Below are 19407 nucleotides of genomic sequence, written 5' to 3'. Positions count from 1 at the left end.
AAAAAGAAAAATTTAACTTCCCAGAATGCATATTTAACACATAATAATAATAATAATAATAATAATAATAATAATAATAATAATAATAATTGTTATTATGATCTAACTTTAAACAGGGAACCTGTGTCGTTGTACCGGATACCGACCGATTCTCCAAGGATTTAAGACGTTTAGCAAGGTAACGCCTAAGAATTTGTCTAATTGTTACACAGACAGCAGTGTGGGAGATCTGTTCGCCAGCCGCTGAGAGGCGCATGTTTCCCGCCCTGACCTAGAAATTCAAATATTTGCCAGAAAATACTAAATTGAATCAGTTATATCAGATTGTGTATATATATATATACATATATATATATACATATATATATATATATATATATCAGCTCATTTTGGAGTCAAGAAGGATTTTTCCTTTTTTTTGAAGCACAATTGCAAATCGCTTCAATTCGGGTAATGGTCTTGTGTTGTTTTGCAACTTAAATTATTATATTATATATATATATCATGAAAAGGGAGCTATATGAGGCATGCATGAAGATTTACTGAACACTGAACTAAGATCAGAAAAGAGGACGTTCCGAACGGAGCTCTGCCACGTTCTGTGTGAAGTCCGTGGAAAGCAATGCCAACGATCTCCATTTTCTCTGCTCTACTGAGCTTCCTTATGGGTTCTACTAACTGGGTTTGGATAAAACCAGAAGATATCAGAGATTACGCGATAATTACTGCACCAATTAGACCAGCAGCTCATGCCTTGTCTTGTAATGAAACCAGTGGTAACCGGACGTTCTTCTAAAATTATCAGGACGGATGTTGCGGTAAAAAGACTGCGAACGGCTGCTGTATGAACGGCAAAGAAGAAGCGGCGGTAAGGACTCTGTGGTAACTGCCCTAAATGTAATTCATTATAACGGGGAATTATTATTTCTATAACATTCTAAATATATGTTGGCTGTCGACCATAAGGCCCGGAAGCACATAGTTTTCTTTTTATGGTATTCACAAAGAGTTTAAAGGGCCATGACGTCTCAAGCCAATAACAATGAAAATGTCACGGCACGCGTCTTCTACTGCAACCTCTAGACTTTGTGGGTTCTTTGGGCTGCAGAGGTTTGTAGATTTTAGTTCCTAGACAGAGCTAATTTGGGATTGAACTGAATGATTACAGTTAGTCCGTCTAGCTGATGGGATGACCTGTCCAAACACTCCGTCCGAGACCCATGAAATATCTTTCATTCTATCCTTAGACTCCTATCTCTTCAGCTCTCTTCGACCCAACCGAGTTCAAGCCATTGGATCCAACACAAGAAGTAATATTTCCTCCAGAATTACTGGTAAGGCCAGTCTGTTGGGCTGCTGTTACTGGAACTATTACAATTTATTCAAGGCCAGCATCATTCGTGGCGCTCTATACTGGGAGGTATCACACGTAGCACGTAGTTTGTGTCCTCCATAATGTCTTCACGTGGAAACACTTGACTATAAAAGAGTATAAAAGACACATTTTTCACGTGTAGCTTGCTGGGGAACATCAATTGGTATGGAAAAGGTCCAACCGATGTTAAAAAATACTGCTTCTATAAGCTCTGGCTGAGACATTGTATCTTTAGGGTTATTAATCTAAATCGAATTATCAATAGCGATTCTTCCCCTTTAAGGAATGACGTATTTTTTTTATAGTATTAGTGTTACATTTATTACTTTGCTGGACTTGTTTCAAATAACTATTGCAATGTTTTGGGCCCTCCTGCAGACGCATAAAGCCAGGCAGATGAAGCAGATTTACTTTAAAGAAGGCAGCGTGATGTGGATTCAGCCCTCCGACCTGAACGAGTTACTGACACTTAAATCCAAGTACCCTGAAGCACGACTGGTGGTGGGAAACACGGAAGTGGGTAAGCGAGCCTGCATATTATACGTGTGCTGCCGGTTTATTAATATTAATAATGTAGATCAGATCATGGTGGAATCCTGCGCAGACTTCCCGGAGCTCTCCCACTTATTGGAGAGCGGCTTCACAAAGGAGAGGAAACACTGCTCCACGTGTGCCAACAGCTCAGAGAAAAGGGTATTACCACAAACCACAATACTCATTTTTTTCATTTGCTGGTATTTAGCATGGGTGGGCTTGGAGCCCAGGTTATGGATGGGCCAGTCCTTCATTGGCGACATGTTCGGCAGTAAGAACACGGCTGGATATTTCATAAAGTCAAGCCAAAAAACCCAGGTCTTTAAATGCCTCGCCCCGTACTGCTCAGAGCTCACAATTATGATCTACATATTGTGTCCATATTGTGTTTAAGCTCAGCACAGCCAGGAATGCAAGTCAAATTATAGCAGCTCCATAAGTGGCAGTAAGTGGAAGGATCCACAGCGCAGCCTGTGTGCCGCTGAAGATTACTTTCTGGCCTTGGGGGCGGCAAGTAAAGCCCGGTGACCCCATCGGTCCCTTGAACCCCCTCAGTAACATATGAACTGTTGCACATATTTACACACATTCATACATTTGCACACGCGCACGCTAACACACCTATGCTTATACTCATGCTAACACATTCACATTCATGCTCCACACACACATTTATGCTAACACCTGCTTATACATAAACATTCATGCTCACACACATATACACATTCATGCTAATACACAAACATTTACACACCCACTTCCATGCTAACACACACACTTTTATGTACACTCTCACTATAACAGACATGCTCCCTCCCTTATCCTCTTACTTACCCCATTTATCTCACTCGCAAAATTCTCTCTGGCTGCTCGCACTCTGTGTGAAGGTCTATGGGGGGGGGTTTCATTAGCATTGCCATAAAGCATCATCTCAGGGAAAGTCACCCAAAATATCACATGAATGACAACAATGGCAGCCTCCAGGTCTGCAGATAACAGGAGTTATCCAGGTTTTTGTCAATGGGGTTTATGCTCAGGAAGGAAAACATTTTGTTTCCATGGAAATTCCTCATTAAAATAGCACACTTGATTCTTTAGATAATTCTAACGGCAAATATTAGATTACACATCAAGAACTAAATAAATAATGACTCATCTGATAACATTTTCCTTGTATTGTAGGCATTGAAACAAAGTTTAAAAATCTGCATTACCCGGTGATAATATCGCCTGGATGGGTTTCGGAATTAAACGCAATCGAGCACACCCAGGAAGGTAAGAGGCTGCTCATTTTATAACTAAATATGTGATGTCATCATTTCGCATTCAGGAATTCCGCAATCACGCATGCGCAGCTGTTTTGTTGAAGTTCATACTTTTTTTCTGGACCAACATAAAAAAAATGATGCAATGATACATGATTTTATCTAAAGAAGAGACCCCTAAGGTCCTAAAAACATGTGACCCAAGACTTCATTGTCTAATACGGATGCATACATTTTTCTTATCAGTTATATCATGTAACCCATCTCCATTACACAGATTGGATTTATAGATCCCCTTATGATTTAGGAAAGATAAAGGGGATCTTTCCTAAATCATAAGGGGCTGCCCCCTGACATCAGTCATGCAGCAGGGCTGGGTATTCGCGCATGAATGCAAATGCAGTAGCGTGGCACCAACTTCATGCCATTGGCGCGCGAACTGCTACACTGACTGGCAGGATAGGAATCTCAATATTAATAAAAACAGATTAATAATAATAATATGAACTGGCGCCAATAGCCTCTATAATGCTTTAATTACTAAACGGTTGATCAGTCGGGGATTCCTCACCCAGTAAACGAGGATTTCCCTCTGTTTTCCGTTCCAGGGATCTGCTTCGGCGCTGCCTGCACACTGACCACCGTGGCTGAGGTCCTGACGAAGGCCGTAGCTGATCTCCCGCTGTATAAAACCGAAGTGTTCAGAGCGGTCCTGGAGCAGCTGAGGTGGTTCGCCGGACACCAGATCCGGAATGTTGCGGTAGGGGCCAAATAACACTTACAACGCCAATAAACGGATGAAAACTAATGTTTCTAATAAAAGTTCAATTTTTTTAAGGGCAATTATGAAGAGTTAGCTACTGAGCATGTGCGGTCAGCGGTCAGCCCATCTTAACTGGCTTTCTGTACAACTGCCCACCTTAGGGGCATCAACGTTAAAAAATACCCCACTAAGGTGTCTTTCCTTTTTCATGGAATCCCAAACCCAATTTATAGATTATAAACTTTCTGGATTGCAGATGGCTTCCAAAAACCAAACCTACAGCAACAGCTAAAACGGATGAAATCATCTGTAAAATAAAATGATCGGTGTCGGTTACAATGAATGAATTTACGTACGGGGCCGTATGGGGGAGGAGACAGCATTTATAAAGTATTTTATTATTCTATTAATTTAAGCCTAGTCTTGAGGTTCAGTTACTCTGCGGAATGTTGGATGTAAAGTGACCGTTCCATAGTCCACGTCCCCAAAGCTGGTGGAGACAAACGTTCCATAGAATCCCCAAAACACAATGTATAGGAACCATAGAAAGAGAGACTTTTAAGGCAGATCTGTCCAGGAAGATCATGTTCATTCAAGGACGAGCTTCTAAAACAGAAGGTAACGTCACTCAGGGTTGGGTGAAGCTCCACATTTGCTCGTTGATGTAAAGATTGACGCACGCTGAGAAGAACAAAGGAACACTACATGGGTTCTAGTCCCAGATGTTTCTTAACAGCATCCAACCTGGTGGATCGTTGGAATCTTAAACCATCCTATCGTGTTATATTTATCCGGTGGATTATGTCTTTCAGGCCATCGGAGGAAATATAATGACAGCAAGTCCAATATCTGATCTCAACCCGGTTTTCATGGCAAGCGGAAGCAAACTGAATCTCATCTCTATCGGTAACGATAATCTCCACTGCAATTAAAGAGATAAAAGTAAAGAGATAATAAAAGACTATCTCGGAATCTCTGCTCTATGAGGGAATCTCACACAGGGAATCCTTGAGTTTCTGCCGATGCATACGTCGCTATTCCACACAAATCCCTCGTTGTAAATATTGCCCCCGTCTGTTGGTAAAGATGAGATGGGGCTTTTTTAATCATAAATGTGCTTTTTTCTTGTTATTTCCTCTGTCTTTGGGGTGAAGATTTCCCTGAGAAATATACATTATACCGACCTGAAATATATTTGTAAGTTGTGATGAGGTCATCCCTTAGGTTCGTTTTTGTAGAGTGCATAAAACTACATTAGATAATTGCTCTACATTTCTAAGAAAAAGTTCTAGTTTTTGCCCCATAATATAATGTTTTCAGGCAGCTGCATATCAGCCATTTGTATGAGGTTCTCGCTCTGTTATCTGAGCCCCGATCTACTAAACACCCCGACTCCTTATCATACTGTGGGGAACAATAGAATGGCTCAGTCTTAATCACACAGCTGTACACGCTGACTAATGAAAGTCTATGGAGGAACGGACTTCATTAGCATTGCCATAAAGCATCAGCTCAGTGTGGTGTTTGAGCCGTCATGCTCATAAACCAGTCATGGGTGAACAATGATTATCTGGAGGAATAACGGGGCACAAAGTTGCAGATTCAGCTTTCTGTAAATAACTCAAAATGTATTTACAGAAAGTAAAAGAAGCGTCCTGATGGATGGAAACTTCTTCACTGGGTACAGAAAAACATTGGTGGAGCCTCAGGAAATACTGCTGTCCGTTGAGATTCCCTTCTCGCGAAAGGTAAGTTTCGCTTCATACGTGAGTAGTTCACCTACAGCTGGAAACATGTATTAACCTCTACCACTTCTGCTGGCAGGCCGTTCCACTTATTCACCCCCCGCTCAGTAGAGTAAAACTAAATGCAGCACTAGAAACATACCACCTAAGTACTTTTGAATGTGTAACCCCTTCACAGTGTATTCTACGACCATAGATGCCCAGGAGCATCATTTTTAACTAGGAATAAACCCCTTAAACCATGTTCCTCCCCAATGATATAATAGATATTTTACAGCATAAATTTTTTTTACCCTCCCAGCTTAAATAAAACCCTATTGTTTTCTCCCCGACCTTGCATGCTCATGAAAGAGTAGAGGTTTCATCGCCCCCCAGACACACTCTACACTCAGTCTGAATGCCGAGCGCCAGGATATGACACGGAGGAAGTAGAGGATCCCAGCGGGATTTCTATCTGAGATCAGTGCGAAACGCGTTAGGTCGCTTTCTTCATTAGTCCCTTCTCGGATCTCCCTCTTAACTGCCATGTGGACACGGTGCACCCTGTACATGCGTGTCCCTGGCGTAACCAAACATACCCATATGGGGCGTGCTGGGGCTGAAAAGCAGCCCTGGCACTTTAAGGCCAGTGGCGTTACATTAAAGCCCTGGATTGTGAGTGGCAGCAAAGGTAGTTGCCCTGTGCCACCTGGCAGGAACACTGGAACCTCTCGTAATTATTACCGCAAGGGCAGCCATCTTTTCCAGAAAAAAAATATACATTTTGGCTTCCTTCCAAAGAGTCCTTATTGACCCAAAATGATTTTTTTTTTTAATCCTGCATGTCAAATCCTGACAACCCCAGACAATGACGATTAACAAATGAAAGTTAAACTGGAGATATTGTCCTTGAGGATGACGATGGTTCCATAAATGATTAGAGGCAGCGAATGGTTTGTGTGACCCTCGTTTTTATGATTTGGCTACTGTTTGATTTCTGAAAAGTTTTTTTTCTTGCTTGAATGGAACTCCTTTGAAACGGAACGTTGAGGCTTTGATTCCGTTTGACTTTCCACCCGTGAGAATTGTTTTCTTCGAATGAAGACTGAATTTGTAGCGTGAATAAGTGAAAAAGATCATTTCCACAGTGGGAATATTTCTCAGCCTTCAAACAAGCTACAAGACGGGAGGACGACATTGCAATAGTGACCAGCGGAATGAGGGTCCTCTTCAATGCCGAGAGCCACCAGGTAGCGCAGGTTCAGCTGAGCTATGGAGGCATGGCCCCTGTTACTGTCCTGGCTACGAGCACATGCAAGGAACTCATTGGCAGGTAAGGTGGTCAAAAACCCCAAATTTAAACCATCATTACACATTTTTGGGTTAGAGTCGTAATGGGACGATTGTTCCTTTTTCCTTCCTTTGGAAATATAGGGACTGGGATGACGATTTGCTTCAGGACGCCTGTCGCCTACTGGCCCAGGAGATGACCCTGTCACCCAGCGCCCCAGGAGGAATGGTGGAGTTCCGTCAAACCCTAACCCTCAGCTTTTTCTATAAGTTCTACCTCACTGTGCTCAAGAAGCTGGCATTGGATCTCAAAGGGAAAGTAGGTCATTTGTAGCAAATACTAAATAAGTAATGACCAGAAGTAAGCACTGCGTAAATTGTTGGCGCTATGTAAAGAAAACATAATAATAATAATAATAATAATAAAGACCGGCCATCATTTACATCAGATTTCACCTTTATATAATGATACAATTTATTTCTTAGACGCTGCGTTATTATTGTAGTTATTGGTATTAAAAGAGAATAAATTGTGGGATCTGTATGTACACATTACATATGGGGTACACTGCCAACCACCTTGGGTGCACTTAAAGCAGGCCTATAGGCAGTTATTTTGTGAACCAATTACATGAGAGAGCAGTTATGTTTTATACAAAATATCTTAAAGGATGTAAATAGCAACTGATTCCGTATCATACTGTCATGTGGTAAACAATAGAACGTCCCAGTCTCAATCACCCAGTTGGACGCTCTGACTAATGAAAGTCTATGGAGGGACGGACTTCATTAGCATTGCCGTAAAGCATCAGCTCAGTGTGGTGTCTGAGCCGGGAAAGTCACCCAAAATATCACATGACTGACAACAATGCGACCTCCAGGTCTGCAGATAAAAAGGAGTTTATTCGAGCAAAATTAGAAAAAAAACAGGTTTTTGTCAATGTTGACCTACGTTAAAGAGGTTGACCTCGTTATATTATAGCTTTTCTTTAGAACTATGTTTTTTATGCGTGAATTAAGACAAATTCTTAGAATTGGAGACTCTTGATAAAAAATTATGTTTCCCCAAAAATGTTATATACTTTACATGTTGGAAGATGCAATCTGAATGTATTAACGGCTATTCTGACTTCTTCTGTTAAATAAAAGTTTCTACTCTTTCTGCTAGAATAATGTGGAGAAAATACCTCCTAGTTATGAAAGCGCAACTGAACTGTTCCACAATCCTTACCCGACCGGCGCACAGCTGTTTCAGGTAACTCTCTCTAGAAAACATTGTAATGTATACGTTTCTGACATCACCGCGGTATAGCACACAGGTCCCATTATCTAATGGATCCTGACCATACCTGGGGACATCCAGGCTCAAGCTGTCCTATCTATTCGGGATGCGGGTGGGCAGGTCTGCTGGAATCAGGGGGCATTCCGCTGACGTTGGCGGGTGGCCTGCTGACGGCGCTGGATGATCTGCTGACGTCAGCGGGTGGTCCACTGACGTTGTGTGCGGGGCTAGCATACAAATTGAAAGTGGTTTGAAGGGAAGTGGGTAGGGAGTGGGTGAGCCTCAACATCACTCCCACGACCCCCTGCAGTGACCCGGAGACCCAAAGAAGCGGCTCTTCACCTGGAGAGTTCCCAGATATGGTCAATCTAGAAGGTTTTGTGATTAAGTATTTTTCTTTTGGGGGTAACACTCCTCAAATGAATAATTACTCCCTTTTTTCCCTCTCTGGCAAAAAAACAAAGGCTGGAGCAGATCTTTTTGGTCCACCTCCAAAGAAGGGAACCACTGGAGACTTCAGAGTTATGAGGACAAACGTAATAGCCTAATACTTAATGAAACGTTTTCAAATGAAGATATGGGATGGTGTTCATCCAAAACAGGGCTCATCATACTCTTGGGGTTCCATTTAAAAATCCAGTTGCATAAAATTCTGAAATACGAGGATGTCTGCTACAGGTGGACAGAGAATGAGAAGACATGGGATCCACATCTTTCATCGTATGTATGTCTTCTCCTCTGTAGGAGGTTCCAGTAGGAGAAGACGATGAAGATGTTGTGGGAAAGCCACTGATGCACCTTTCTGCGATGAAGCAGGCGACGGGAGAGGCTGTGTACTGCGACGACATACCTCACTACGAGAATGAACTCTACTTAGCCCTGATATCCAGCACCAAGGCTCACGCTAACATTATGTAAGGAAGCGATGATTACAATGCGTCAGGGTCTTTGCTTTGTCACCACATACATTAACTTCTCTGCGGAGATATAAGAACTCCCTTTACATTAGACAGAAGAGCTAATACGCGGTGCCAGTACATGTGGTTGGACATGGAATGCATATATATATATATAATAACTAAATTATTTGATGACAAAATCATCTCTGTATAATGAGGTACATATAAATAATATTTAATATATATATATATACTGCAATACATTATCATAGAGCTCTAAAACAGCCAAGGACATTCACAGATTCATATTGTATTGGTTATAATTGCATGTAGTAGATACATGGCACGGCTAATGCATGGATTGTTCAATTGAACTCTTCTACTTCTGCAGCTCAGTTGACACGGCAGAAGCTGAGTGCAGCCCTGGCTTTGTCTGCTCTCTGTTTGCTAAAGACATTCCGGGAAGTAACATCACTGGAATTTTACATGATGAGACAATCTTCGCTGACAATGTGGTATGTAACACACAGTGAGATCCACTTCTTCTCTTTCCTCTTCTTGTTCTTCTGTCTTCTTTCTGCGGCCGCTTCTCCCCATGTCTTTTTTCTTTTTTCCGCTTCTCCTTGAACCTGGCCTCCACGGGCACTTCTGCAAAAGGGTGGAGCTTCTGGCCACACCCAATAGGAGGAAGTGGGGAGGAACCGGGGAGGGTCTGTCCCTGTGGCCCCAATCCTTTTTGCGGAAGTGCACCGAGCTGCCAGATAATGCAAAGAAAGAAAGAAAGAAAGAAAAGCGCAGAAACGCTTCTCTTTCTCCAGGAATCTGACAGAGGAGGCGAAATGTGTGTTTTTTTTTTTTGTCTTAACATCTGCTGGCAGATTCTATGTTTGTATGAATAAATCCCTGTTTTGGGTGAATTCCTGACTTAGGAATCTATTTTTCTATGCAGGTGACTTGCGTGGGTCACATTATAGGCGCCATTGTTGCAGACACCCAGGAACATGCGCAGAGAGCCGCAAAGCTTGTGAAAATTTCATATGAAGTCCTTACACCCGTCGTTACTATACAGGTACTCTGATCTCGCAGGGGAGAGGCACCTCCATCCGAAGAAGAGATCCTTGGGGCCCAGAAAGTTTACGAGACTCCACAGAGCTGGGGAGAACGTTTTTAATCTTAGCAGTATTCCGAGTTGTTACAAACTAATGTTTATTGTCATAGTTCCGATATGCTACTCTTTGGTCCTGTTTGTCAGTCGTACAGCTCTACAGAATATGATGGTGCTATATAAATCAATAAATAACCAGCAGGGTAATCTGTAATAATACGTAGAGAAAGGCTAATGGGGGCTACTTTATAAAACCGCAGCTCTGGAAATGTTTATTAAACTATTCCTTTTGTTCTACACTTTAACCCCTTAACTACAAAGCCTATACATTTACACAATACATTGTCATTAATGGGTTTAAGGACAACCCGTTGTCCTTAAGGGGTTAAAGTCCTTTACATTAAATAAACCTATATGAGGGTGTCTAAAGATTAAAATTAAAAGAATTATATTTTGTATTCATAATATAATGAGGGTATAATGAGGATATAATATATATATATATATATATATATATATATATATATATAGCCCTGACTGATCTGGATTTAAAACTCAATGGGTTAACACAGGATTAAAGCCTTCACGTGCATGCACAACAGCTCATACTCATTCATAAACTATAATGCAATGAGGTTTGGGTTTTCTTTTAAGGAATTCTTAATTTCTGAATTTCCCAGGAAGCCATTGAAAATAAATCATTTTATCAGCCAATCAAGACGATGGAAAATGGAAATCTCCAGAGGGGATTGGAGGAGGCGGATCACATTCACGAAGGTACCGTGTCGGGTTTAGCGCATTAAACATTAGGTTTAGTTGATTTGATTAATTTGCATCGGCTGCTTATTGTGGCTTTTGCTTGAAATAATTCAAACAGGTTAATGCCGCTATTACTGCTTTTCCCGAATTCTACAATTGTTGGAGGATTCATTATTTCACTTCCCCCATTTCCTCCCATCGGCGGGGTCCATCTAATAGACCTCTGAGCATCAAGAAACCTTGTTTATCGGTAATAAGGATTGACAGCTCGTCCATAGGTGTTATGAATAAAAGTTATAAAAGATTAACTCAACACCATAGCAGCCAATGGAATGATGGAACATTCTATTAGTTGCTATAATAACAAGATCGCGACTCAAACCAGAATAACTTTTTATACTTTTTATATATCCCCAATGGGGCTTAACGTGTCCTTCTTACGTGCTATTTGGGTGAAAATACAAGACCTAAGACTTTGATGCATGGATTTCAAAATAATGTTAATTTGGGTATAAACGTGAATTCCGTTAAAGCCTCGTTTCCTGCAGCTCCCGAGGTCATTCAGTGATCCGCAGGCTTCCATACTAACGGATTTCTGGTCCTCCAGGAGAAATTCATATCGGCGGACAAGAACATTTCTACCTGGAAACAAACTGCGCGATCGCTGTGCCCAAAGGGGAAGACGGGGAGATGGAGCTCTTTGTTTCCACGCAGAATACGACTAAGACGCAGGTAAGGAAGGAACATGCGCAAGGGCACATAGTGAGATAGGAGGGTTAGAGATAAAGGGAAATCATCGGCAATTTAAATGCCGCTGTTATATACATAATTGCTAGAGAGTAGAGGGCTTACGTTTCCTATCTCCGAAACTGACCATTTAGGCTGCCGGGTACTAAACAGTTTAGACCGGTCGACTGCCCTTGGATTTAGTTACCCACAGCATTAACGGAGGAGAAATCAGCTCATACAAGAGAAATTCTCAGGGGTGCACAAGAACTCATACTCTACACCAATCCGACGATACTGTCTGTTTTGTTATCAAGATTCTGTACCTAGGATGCCTATTTGTGTTAAATTAATCAGATCTTTAATGTGGAGCTGCCACTTAAACTCTGTATATCTGTCACTACCAGAAACCCTGTATATCTATAGTAAAAAGACTAAAACTAAAAAAATAAAATAAAAATATTTTAAAAATGGTGATGTAAAATGTAAAAAAGCAAATAAATGTAAAAAATAAATAATTACGGTATGTGGAGCACTGTGATGTCACATTGGCATAATCAGGAGTATAATATGTTACAGGAGATTTCCTTGAGGTGTATAAAAAAAAAATTCAAAATTGTGCACAAACATCTTGTTCTCCTCTTAAAATTTTTTTAAAAAAATGCATTTTTCTGCTGTACTAGGTATTATAAAAATTTATGTTAATAATAATAATAATAATAATTACACGTATGTTCAAAAACATAAAAAGATACAAATAGTAAGAGTGAATTTCTACTAAGCTATTAAACATTTAAATTTTGTATAATTTTTATTTCTATTTATTTCTTTAGTTAAGTTTTGTAATATATTTTTTTTCTTCTCCCAATTAATAGTCCTTCGCGGCAAGTGCCGTAGGTGTTCCTTACAACAAGATTGTGGTTCGGGTAAAGCGAATGGGCGGGGGGTTCGGAGGAAAGGAGTCTCGAAGCACCATCTTATCGTCCGCCGTGGCGGTGGCAGCAGCAAAGTAAGTTGGAACACTTGGCTTCCATCCTTTACTAATTGAGTTACCCCAAAGAGTAAATGAACACGATGGCTGAGATTCTTTAATGGGGAGGAATAATCATCAGACATCCAAAGCTAGATACATAGCTAGAAAAAAAGACATCTACATATCAAGAAAAACCCTTATTTTGGGATTAAACAACTCCGTTGTTAGTATTATATAAGAAGACTTTTGGTTCATATCATCCAGGGCCATGGCTAACAAAAGGCAAAAGGGGCAGCTGCTGCACAGACCTACATCGCACTGCGTTGGTGTCAGCGGGACAAAAGATCTGCCCCATTGGCCTATACATCGTGCTATGTATTTTTTATCTCCTCTATTATCTCTGGGCCGAAGGATGCCATTTGGAGAGGTATGCCTAAGGGCCCCATCATTATTAAGAATGGCCCTGATACCACTCATGACAGCCCTTGACAAGAACCATACAGCTTCCCTGATCGACACCCCTAGGCAGCACTGGGGAACTATGCCTACACAACACCTGTGCACTACACCTGTGCGCTACACCTGTGCGCTACACACCTGCGTTACTATATGTGCCTGCTTCATACAGGACTGGCCGACCGGTGAGATGTATGCTGGACAGGGATGAAGACATGCTTTTAACTGGTGGCAGACATCCTTATGTGGGACGCTACAAGGTACGTCTGCTGTGCTAGGCCATCCACACGTCATTGATGAATGCTATTACTATATTTTCTCCTTGTGAATAATGATCATTCCTCCTTTTCTTCAGATACTCCATCGTCTGTAATATGATGATGTTCTTGCTGACCTCTGGAATTAGCCAACAATGTCCACTCCCCGCCGCATTCTATCTCCCTTCTCTGTTTTCAGACATTCTTTGATTTTCACTTTGATTACATTGCTCCTTCTTGGTAGGGGTGAGAGAAACCTCAGGGGGTCCAGATTTAAATTCCAGGAATCCATTAGACAGACTTTTTATTCCACTTGGTTCTAAAAAAAAATCACAAATATAAAATAAATGGTAACAGTTTATTACCGCCAAACAGTCATAACCCCAAACAGTCTTCCGTGGAAGGTGTCACCTTTAATTGGGCCAAAGTAAGATGAAGAAAAGACCCAAAGTTGCTTTCTGTGTAGGCCTTCGACTAAAGATACCAATAAGGCTATATCCATCTTACTGCTTATGAAATCAGAGGAAGCCATGATTAAGAATGTTAACTTTTGCATTTAACTCATTGAGGGAGATGCAGCGAGGAGTGCTATACGCAGAGAATAGTGGTCTATAGAATCAGTCTATGGAGGAAAATGCTATTGGAGGGTATTATAATGATGTTACATTGTAACATATGATGTATCTATCATGTATGATGTTTATGATCATGACAGGTCGGATTTACAAAGAATGGCAGAGTGACAGCTTTAGAGGTTTCTTATTATGCCAACGCCGGGAACTCACAGGACCTGTCCCATGGGGTAAGTGCCCCCACTGTACCCACTCGTGCCTAGGAATAAGAGCTCTTACAACGTGTCGATATACAATTTATGCTCCTGCATGATCAACTACTTCTTATTAGAGCTTTTGGATTTAAATTATGGATGTTAAACAAAAAAAAACAGAGACCGCTATTTCTGCCATGGATCCCACTTTATCCACGAAAAAGTGGGTCAACCTTACTTAAGACCGGAACCTGGTGATCGAGGAGGAGTTTGTCCACAGCTGTTGAGGTTCCCTGTCTTCATCCCAAAGTAACTTCCACACAACATAAATATGGCAATAAGCCTAGGAAATATGATATAAGAAAAAATATGGTTTACTAAGGCTGATGATGATGATGTCACTCTTATATTCTCTAAACAGAAGATAACATACGTTCACGTTTGATGTTCTAAAGGGTATTTCATTCTCATGATGGATATAATGCCTGTTCTCCTCCAGATCATGGATAGGACCTTGTTCCATATGACCAACACTTACAAAATACCCAACATTAAAGGTACCGGGTACCTGTGTAAAACCAACTTACCATCTAATACTGCATTTCGTGGCTTCGGTGGACCTCAGGGAATGTTGGTTGCGGAGTGCTGGATAAACGACATTGCCCAAACATGTGGACTACCAGCAGACCACGTACGTGATATAAACCTTCTTACACCAGGGATATCCACACTTCACACAGGTCCTCAAAGCCCTTAATAATTTTAGGATTTTCTAAGGGGGTTAGGGTCTTCAGCAGGAGTGAAAAAGGCAGAAAACTCTTTACAAGATTCACTATGCTCAAAATGTAGACCTGTAATCAAATCTGTCACCCAGTGCCACTCTTTTCCCCATGGCACCCTCCAGAAAATAAAATAAGGCCTTCTAGCAGATTTATGCAAATCTAAAGGAGAGCAATAGTTGGTGAGTGATCAGAACTTCGGTGAGGAGCACCATTAGCTCTGTGGGGGTGTCAGTTTGCCTACCTCGGGGTGTGTGACCCGCCCCCGCGGTACCGCGTTTATATGTAGCTGTGCATCTTTAGCAGGGTCACATAATACCATCATTAGTACGGGCAGATGGAAGACCCAGGACCACATTTCTTTATTCTTCTTGCACATACACATCTTTAAACGCTATTATGAATATTGTTAGCTGCTATATATATATATAATCCTGTTGTATTATTTTGTGTTATTTCCATTCGAAGGTCAGAAAATTAAACTTATACAAGGAAGGAGACTTAACTCATTTTAACCAGAGGCTGGAGCAGTTCACGTTACCCAGGTGCTGGGACGAATGTCTCAGGAACGCCAACTACCATAAGAGACGGCTTTCCGTGGAAGAGTTTAACAGGTGACATCACTTAATGTGTTTATTGCAACGTCATTTAAAAATAGTAGTTTATCTGGAATATTTTTCCCTTAATTATAGAAAATGAATAGACAATAGACAGACATGATGATGAGCACTATTGATGGTCCATTCCTTCAGACGAAATTTGGAGAGCTTTTTTCCATTCAGAAGCAAAATTCGTTGTCGCTCAGCCTCACTCAGTCTCTCATGCTCTCTTACAATCTTTCACACGCTCATTCTCTCACATACTCATTCACTCACGCTCATGCTCTCTCTCAATGTCTCTGTATGTCATTCTCTGTCGACCTCTTCCATGTCCCCGTCTCCTTTTCTGCAGCTCCACTTCTTCTTGTTCTAATGGAAATTAAAATGTTTTTTTAAAAAATGATTATGGGTGCCTGTGAATCCAGTTTTTTTGGATCCTGGGAGTAACCCTTTCAGCGCATCTATTCCAGGCATCTATACGTTGCTCCATGAGTATTTCTGGAGCCCTGTTTGAGAGTTCTTATAGATACTTATATATTTTATACTTATCTTTATTACATAATGTTAGTTTTATCTTTTTGGATGTTATATAGCAATTGATATATACGGTATATGTGTGACTGCCTGCTACATACACGTGTGACTGCCTGCTACATACATGTGTGTATCCTGCTGGGAGCTGCATACTTAAGCATGTGATCAGCTGCATGAATATTTAATCACTGGGTTTTTATATTTAATCCACCTGAAAAAGAGACCTCTGAGGTATCGAAAACTTAATTTTATACTTTTCTATGCTGGCCCAATAAAAGGTGTGAACTTCAATTAAAGACTCCACTTTCCCTGGACTAATACAGCTGTATCCGTTTTCTTTTTTTTGATCCAGGCAGAATCGATGGAAGAAGAGAGGAATCGCAATAATTCCGACCAAGTTTGGAATAAGTTTCACTCTCACTCAACTAAACCAGGTTAACAAATTTATTTTGCTGCTTTATTTTGCTGTCATATGAATAATTGTGCAGGATGGGCTTCATTAGAAGCCAAAGATGGTCCCCAACAAACTTGTGCATTTGGATTCGTACAAATTTAAAGAAATTGGCCGATTTCGTGAATTCGTACAATGTCCAAAATAGAGATAAACAAAAAACAAAGCAGAGAGCTACAAATTAATTTGCATTTAGTTTTCACTCTCTCTCTCAATGTCTCCCTGCCTTTTCCGCTGACCACATCCGTGTCCTGTCTCTTCTTGTGTCCTCTTCTTGTTCTTCTGTCTTCTTTCTTCATCCACTTCTCCCCAGTATCAGCTCCGTTAACCAGGCCTCTCGGAGTGCTTCCTCAAAAGGACATAACTGAGGCAGTCCGCGGGAGCCAATTAGTTGCCACCTACATCACACGATTGCTGCATTAGAGGGAACATGTCTCTAAACTAAAGTAGAAGGACAGTAGATTTTACTGCCCCATCTCTGCCAGGGCTCTGCATCAGCAGTTGCTTCCAAAAAATATTTTTATATTGCTTTTATAGTTTAGTTTAGTCTTATTATTACTATTTTATTATTTGTATTACCGTATTTGCTCGATTATAAGACGACCCCGATTATAAGACGACCCCCCAAAATCAAAATATTAATTTAGGAAAAAAACAAAAAGCCTGAATATAAGACTACCCTATAGGGAAAAAGTTTTACCAGTAAATATTAATTAATGTAAATTATTTTCATGTTTAATAAAAGCTATGATTGAGAAAAATATATTTTTTAAATTTCCTTTTATTTGCCAACCTGCCCCCCCCAGTTATGCCACTCTGCCCCCAGAAATGCTTTATACCCCCCTATTTGCCACTCTGCCCCATGATATGCCTTATACCCCTGTATGCCACTCTGGCATATAGGGGGTTAAAAGGCATATCATGGGGCTGAGTGGCATATAGGGGGGTATAAAGCATTTCTGGAGGTATATAGGCATATAGGGGGTTAAAATGCATTTCTGGAGGTCCAGAAATGCATTTTAACCCCCTATATGCCACTCAGCCCCATGATATGCCTTTTAACCCAGCATGTACTGGCTGCCTTGGCTTGATAGGAGTGTGATTGCTGTTAGCAGTTTGATATATATATATATATCAAACTGCTAACAGCAATCACACTCCTATCAAGCCAAGGCAGCCAGTACATGCTGGAACCTGGGGATGATAGCAGTGGGATTACAGCCTCCATATGCCATGCTACAACCCCCACCCCCCTTACACATCCATGCTATCACACACACACTCATTCACAAACATTTAAATATTCATTCATTCCCTTAATCACACACACTTCACACATACTCAAAAACCCTCCCCCACCCCCTCACCTGAACTGCAGATCTCCCACTCGCAGACTTCTGCAGGGGACCGGCTGTAGCAACTTCTCTGGCCCCGCCCTCAGAGGAGGGAGGGGGGAGATAGAGTTCTGTGAGGACGCTGCAAGCTTCCTGCCCTGCTTCTAACAGAAGAGACGCTGCTCGCGACCGGTAAGCAGCATGGCGCCAGCATTTTTTTGGGGTCTGATTAGAAGACGACCCCGATTATAAGACGAGGGGTATTTTTCAGAGCATTTGCTCTGGAAAAAACCTCGTCTTATAATCGAGCAAATACGGTAATTGTTTTATATAGCGCCATCATATTCCGTAACGCTGTTACGCTGTTAGTAGTATATATATCATATAACAATCTGACCTACAGAACCACTGTATGTTTTCTTAAACCCTGTAGTATATATGATTTAAATACATAACTGTTTCTCCTTTGCAGGCTGGAGCTCTGATCCATATTTACACAGATGGGTCGGTTCTCCTCACCCACGGTGGGACGGAGATGGGTCAAGGGCTTCACACCAAGATGATCCAGGTATAAATAAGATTAATTTGTTTATTGTATTGAGGCTGACAGCGTTACAGTGACCAGGCATGGGAGAATATTCACAATTTGAGTGATGGCGTCTTGGGCTGCCTCTTCTTTGTGATAACTTGAATGGACCAGGGCGATGGAAGCATAAATCTTACTCATGGTGGCCCCTGCTAGACCTCAGCTTGTCAGAGAAACCATAAACATGAGAGAGGACAAGGGAGCATTAAAAGAAACATCCAAACCAAAGGAGAGGGTTGCAGCTATTTCTACCCGCTGATGTCATTGGGTGGTCCCCACACCACCATTTAAGGGGGAAATTGGCGGGGAGGGGACATATCAAGACTCCCCTCCCATGATTCGCAAGACTCAGGTGTCGACCTAGATACACCAGAGAAACGGCGCTGCTCCCAGAGTCTCCGGGCGAAACCTGGAGAGTTCCCAGGTATGGCGATCAAACTCCCTGTAGCGCCCCCATGTGCCAGTTAAAAGGGAGGCATCGCTTATCTTCTCAACCAGGCCACTAACACTATAGTCCTAAATAGTTTACTTTCTTCTGGCGACTGGGTCTGTTTAATATATAGTTAACACGTCTAGGCCGTTCTCAGACAGGTGGCTGGGTCGAGAAGAATCCCCAGAGCTTTTGGGGCCTTCAATTTAAATAGATTTTGAGAGAAGTAACAAGCACTCCAAATGTTGGCATTAAACAGAAGTTGACTTAACTTTTTAACACTGAGCTTGGGAAAATGTATAAGTGATAATCACCAGAAATATCTTCCAATATCTGGCTTAAAAGCCATTTGTTAATGTATGGGGCCCATATTTAATTTGGAGGGACACTCCTTCCCTCCATCCCAGGTATAAAGATGTGTGTGTGTGTGTAGGTACTGTATGTGTGGTCATATCCAAACACTGGAGCACCCATGGGACCAACACCTATATTTATATACTAATACTGAAGGTATCTCTAA

The 19407-nt window shown here is 41.4% G+C and overlaps 1 protein-coding gene across 1 annotated transcript in view; it reads left to right on the top strand.

The window, feature by feature from the left end:
• The window catches only part of XDH (xanthine dehydrogenase), a 33798-nt gene that overhangs the window by 9063 nt on the left and 5328 nt on the right, over positions 1 to 19407 (top strand). The window contains exons 6-28 of the mRNA XM_053459336.1: positions 117 to 178; positions 806 to 868; positions 1248 to 1334; positions 1754 to 1895; positions 3092 to 3184; positions 3783 to 3934; positions 4750 to 4843; positions 5576 to 5685; positions 6810 to 6994; positions 7096 to 7270; positions 8120 to 8206; positions 8978 to 9147; positions 9524 to 9647; positions 10082 to 10201; positions 10918 to 11014; positions 11604 to 11728; positions 12598 to 12731; positions 13324 to 13411; positions 14124 to 14210; positions 14674 to 14865; positions 15422 to 15567; positions 16439 to 16520; positions 18344 to 18439. Coding sequence (XP_053315311.1) covers positions 117 to 178; positions 806 to 868; positions 1248 to 1334; positions 1754 to 1895; positions 3092 to 3184; positions 3783 to 3934; positions 4750 to 4843; positions 5576 to 5685; positions 6810 to 6994; positions 7096 to 7270; positions 8120 to 8206; positions 8978 to 9147; positions 9524 to 9647; positions 10082 to 10201; positions 10918 to 11014; positions 11604 to 11728; positions 12598 to 12731; positions 13324 to 13411; positions 14124 to 14210; positions 14674 to 14865; positions 15422 to 15567; positions 16439 to 16520; positions 18344 to 18439 — 2711 coding nt within the window. The remainder of the gene's footprint in view (positions 1 to 116; positions 179 to 805; positions 869 to 1247; positions 1335 to 1753; positions 1896 to 3091; positions 3185 to 3782; positions 3935 to 4749; positions 4844 to 5575; positions 5686 to 6809; positions 6995 to 7095; positions 7271 to 8119; positions 8207 to 8977; positions 9148 to 9523; positions 9648 to 10081; positions 10202 to 10917; positions 11015 to 11603; positions 11729 to 12597; positions 12732 to 13323; positions 13412 to 14123; positions 14211 to 14673; positions 14866 to 15421; positions 15568 to 16438; positions 16521 to 18343; positions 18440 to 19407) is intronic.

The sequence above is a fragment of the Spea bombifrons genome, chromosome 3 (genome assembly GCF_027358695.1).
Source record: "Spea bombifrons isolate aSpeBom1 chromosome 3, aSpeBom1.2.pri, whole genome shotgun sequence".
Lineage (NCBI taxonomy): Eukaryota > Metazoa > Chordata > Amphibia > Anura > Pelobatidae > Spea > Spea bombifrons.
Note: the sequence above shows the minus strand (reverse complement) of the source record. Positions and strands in the feature narration are given on the sequence as shown.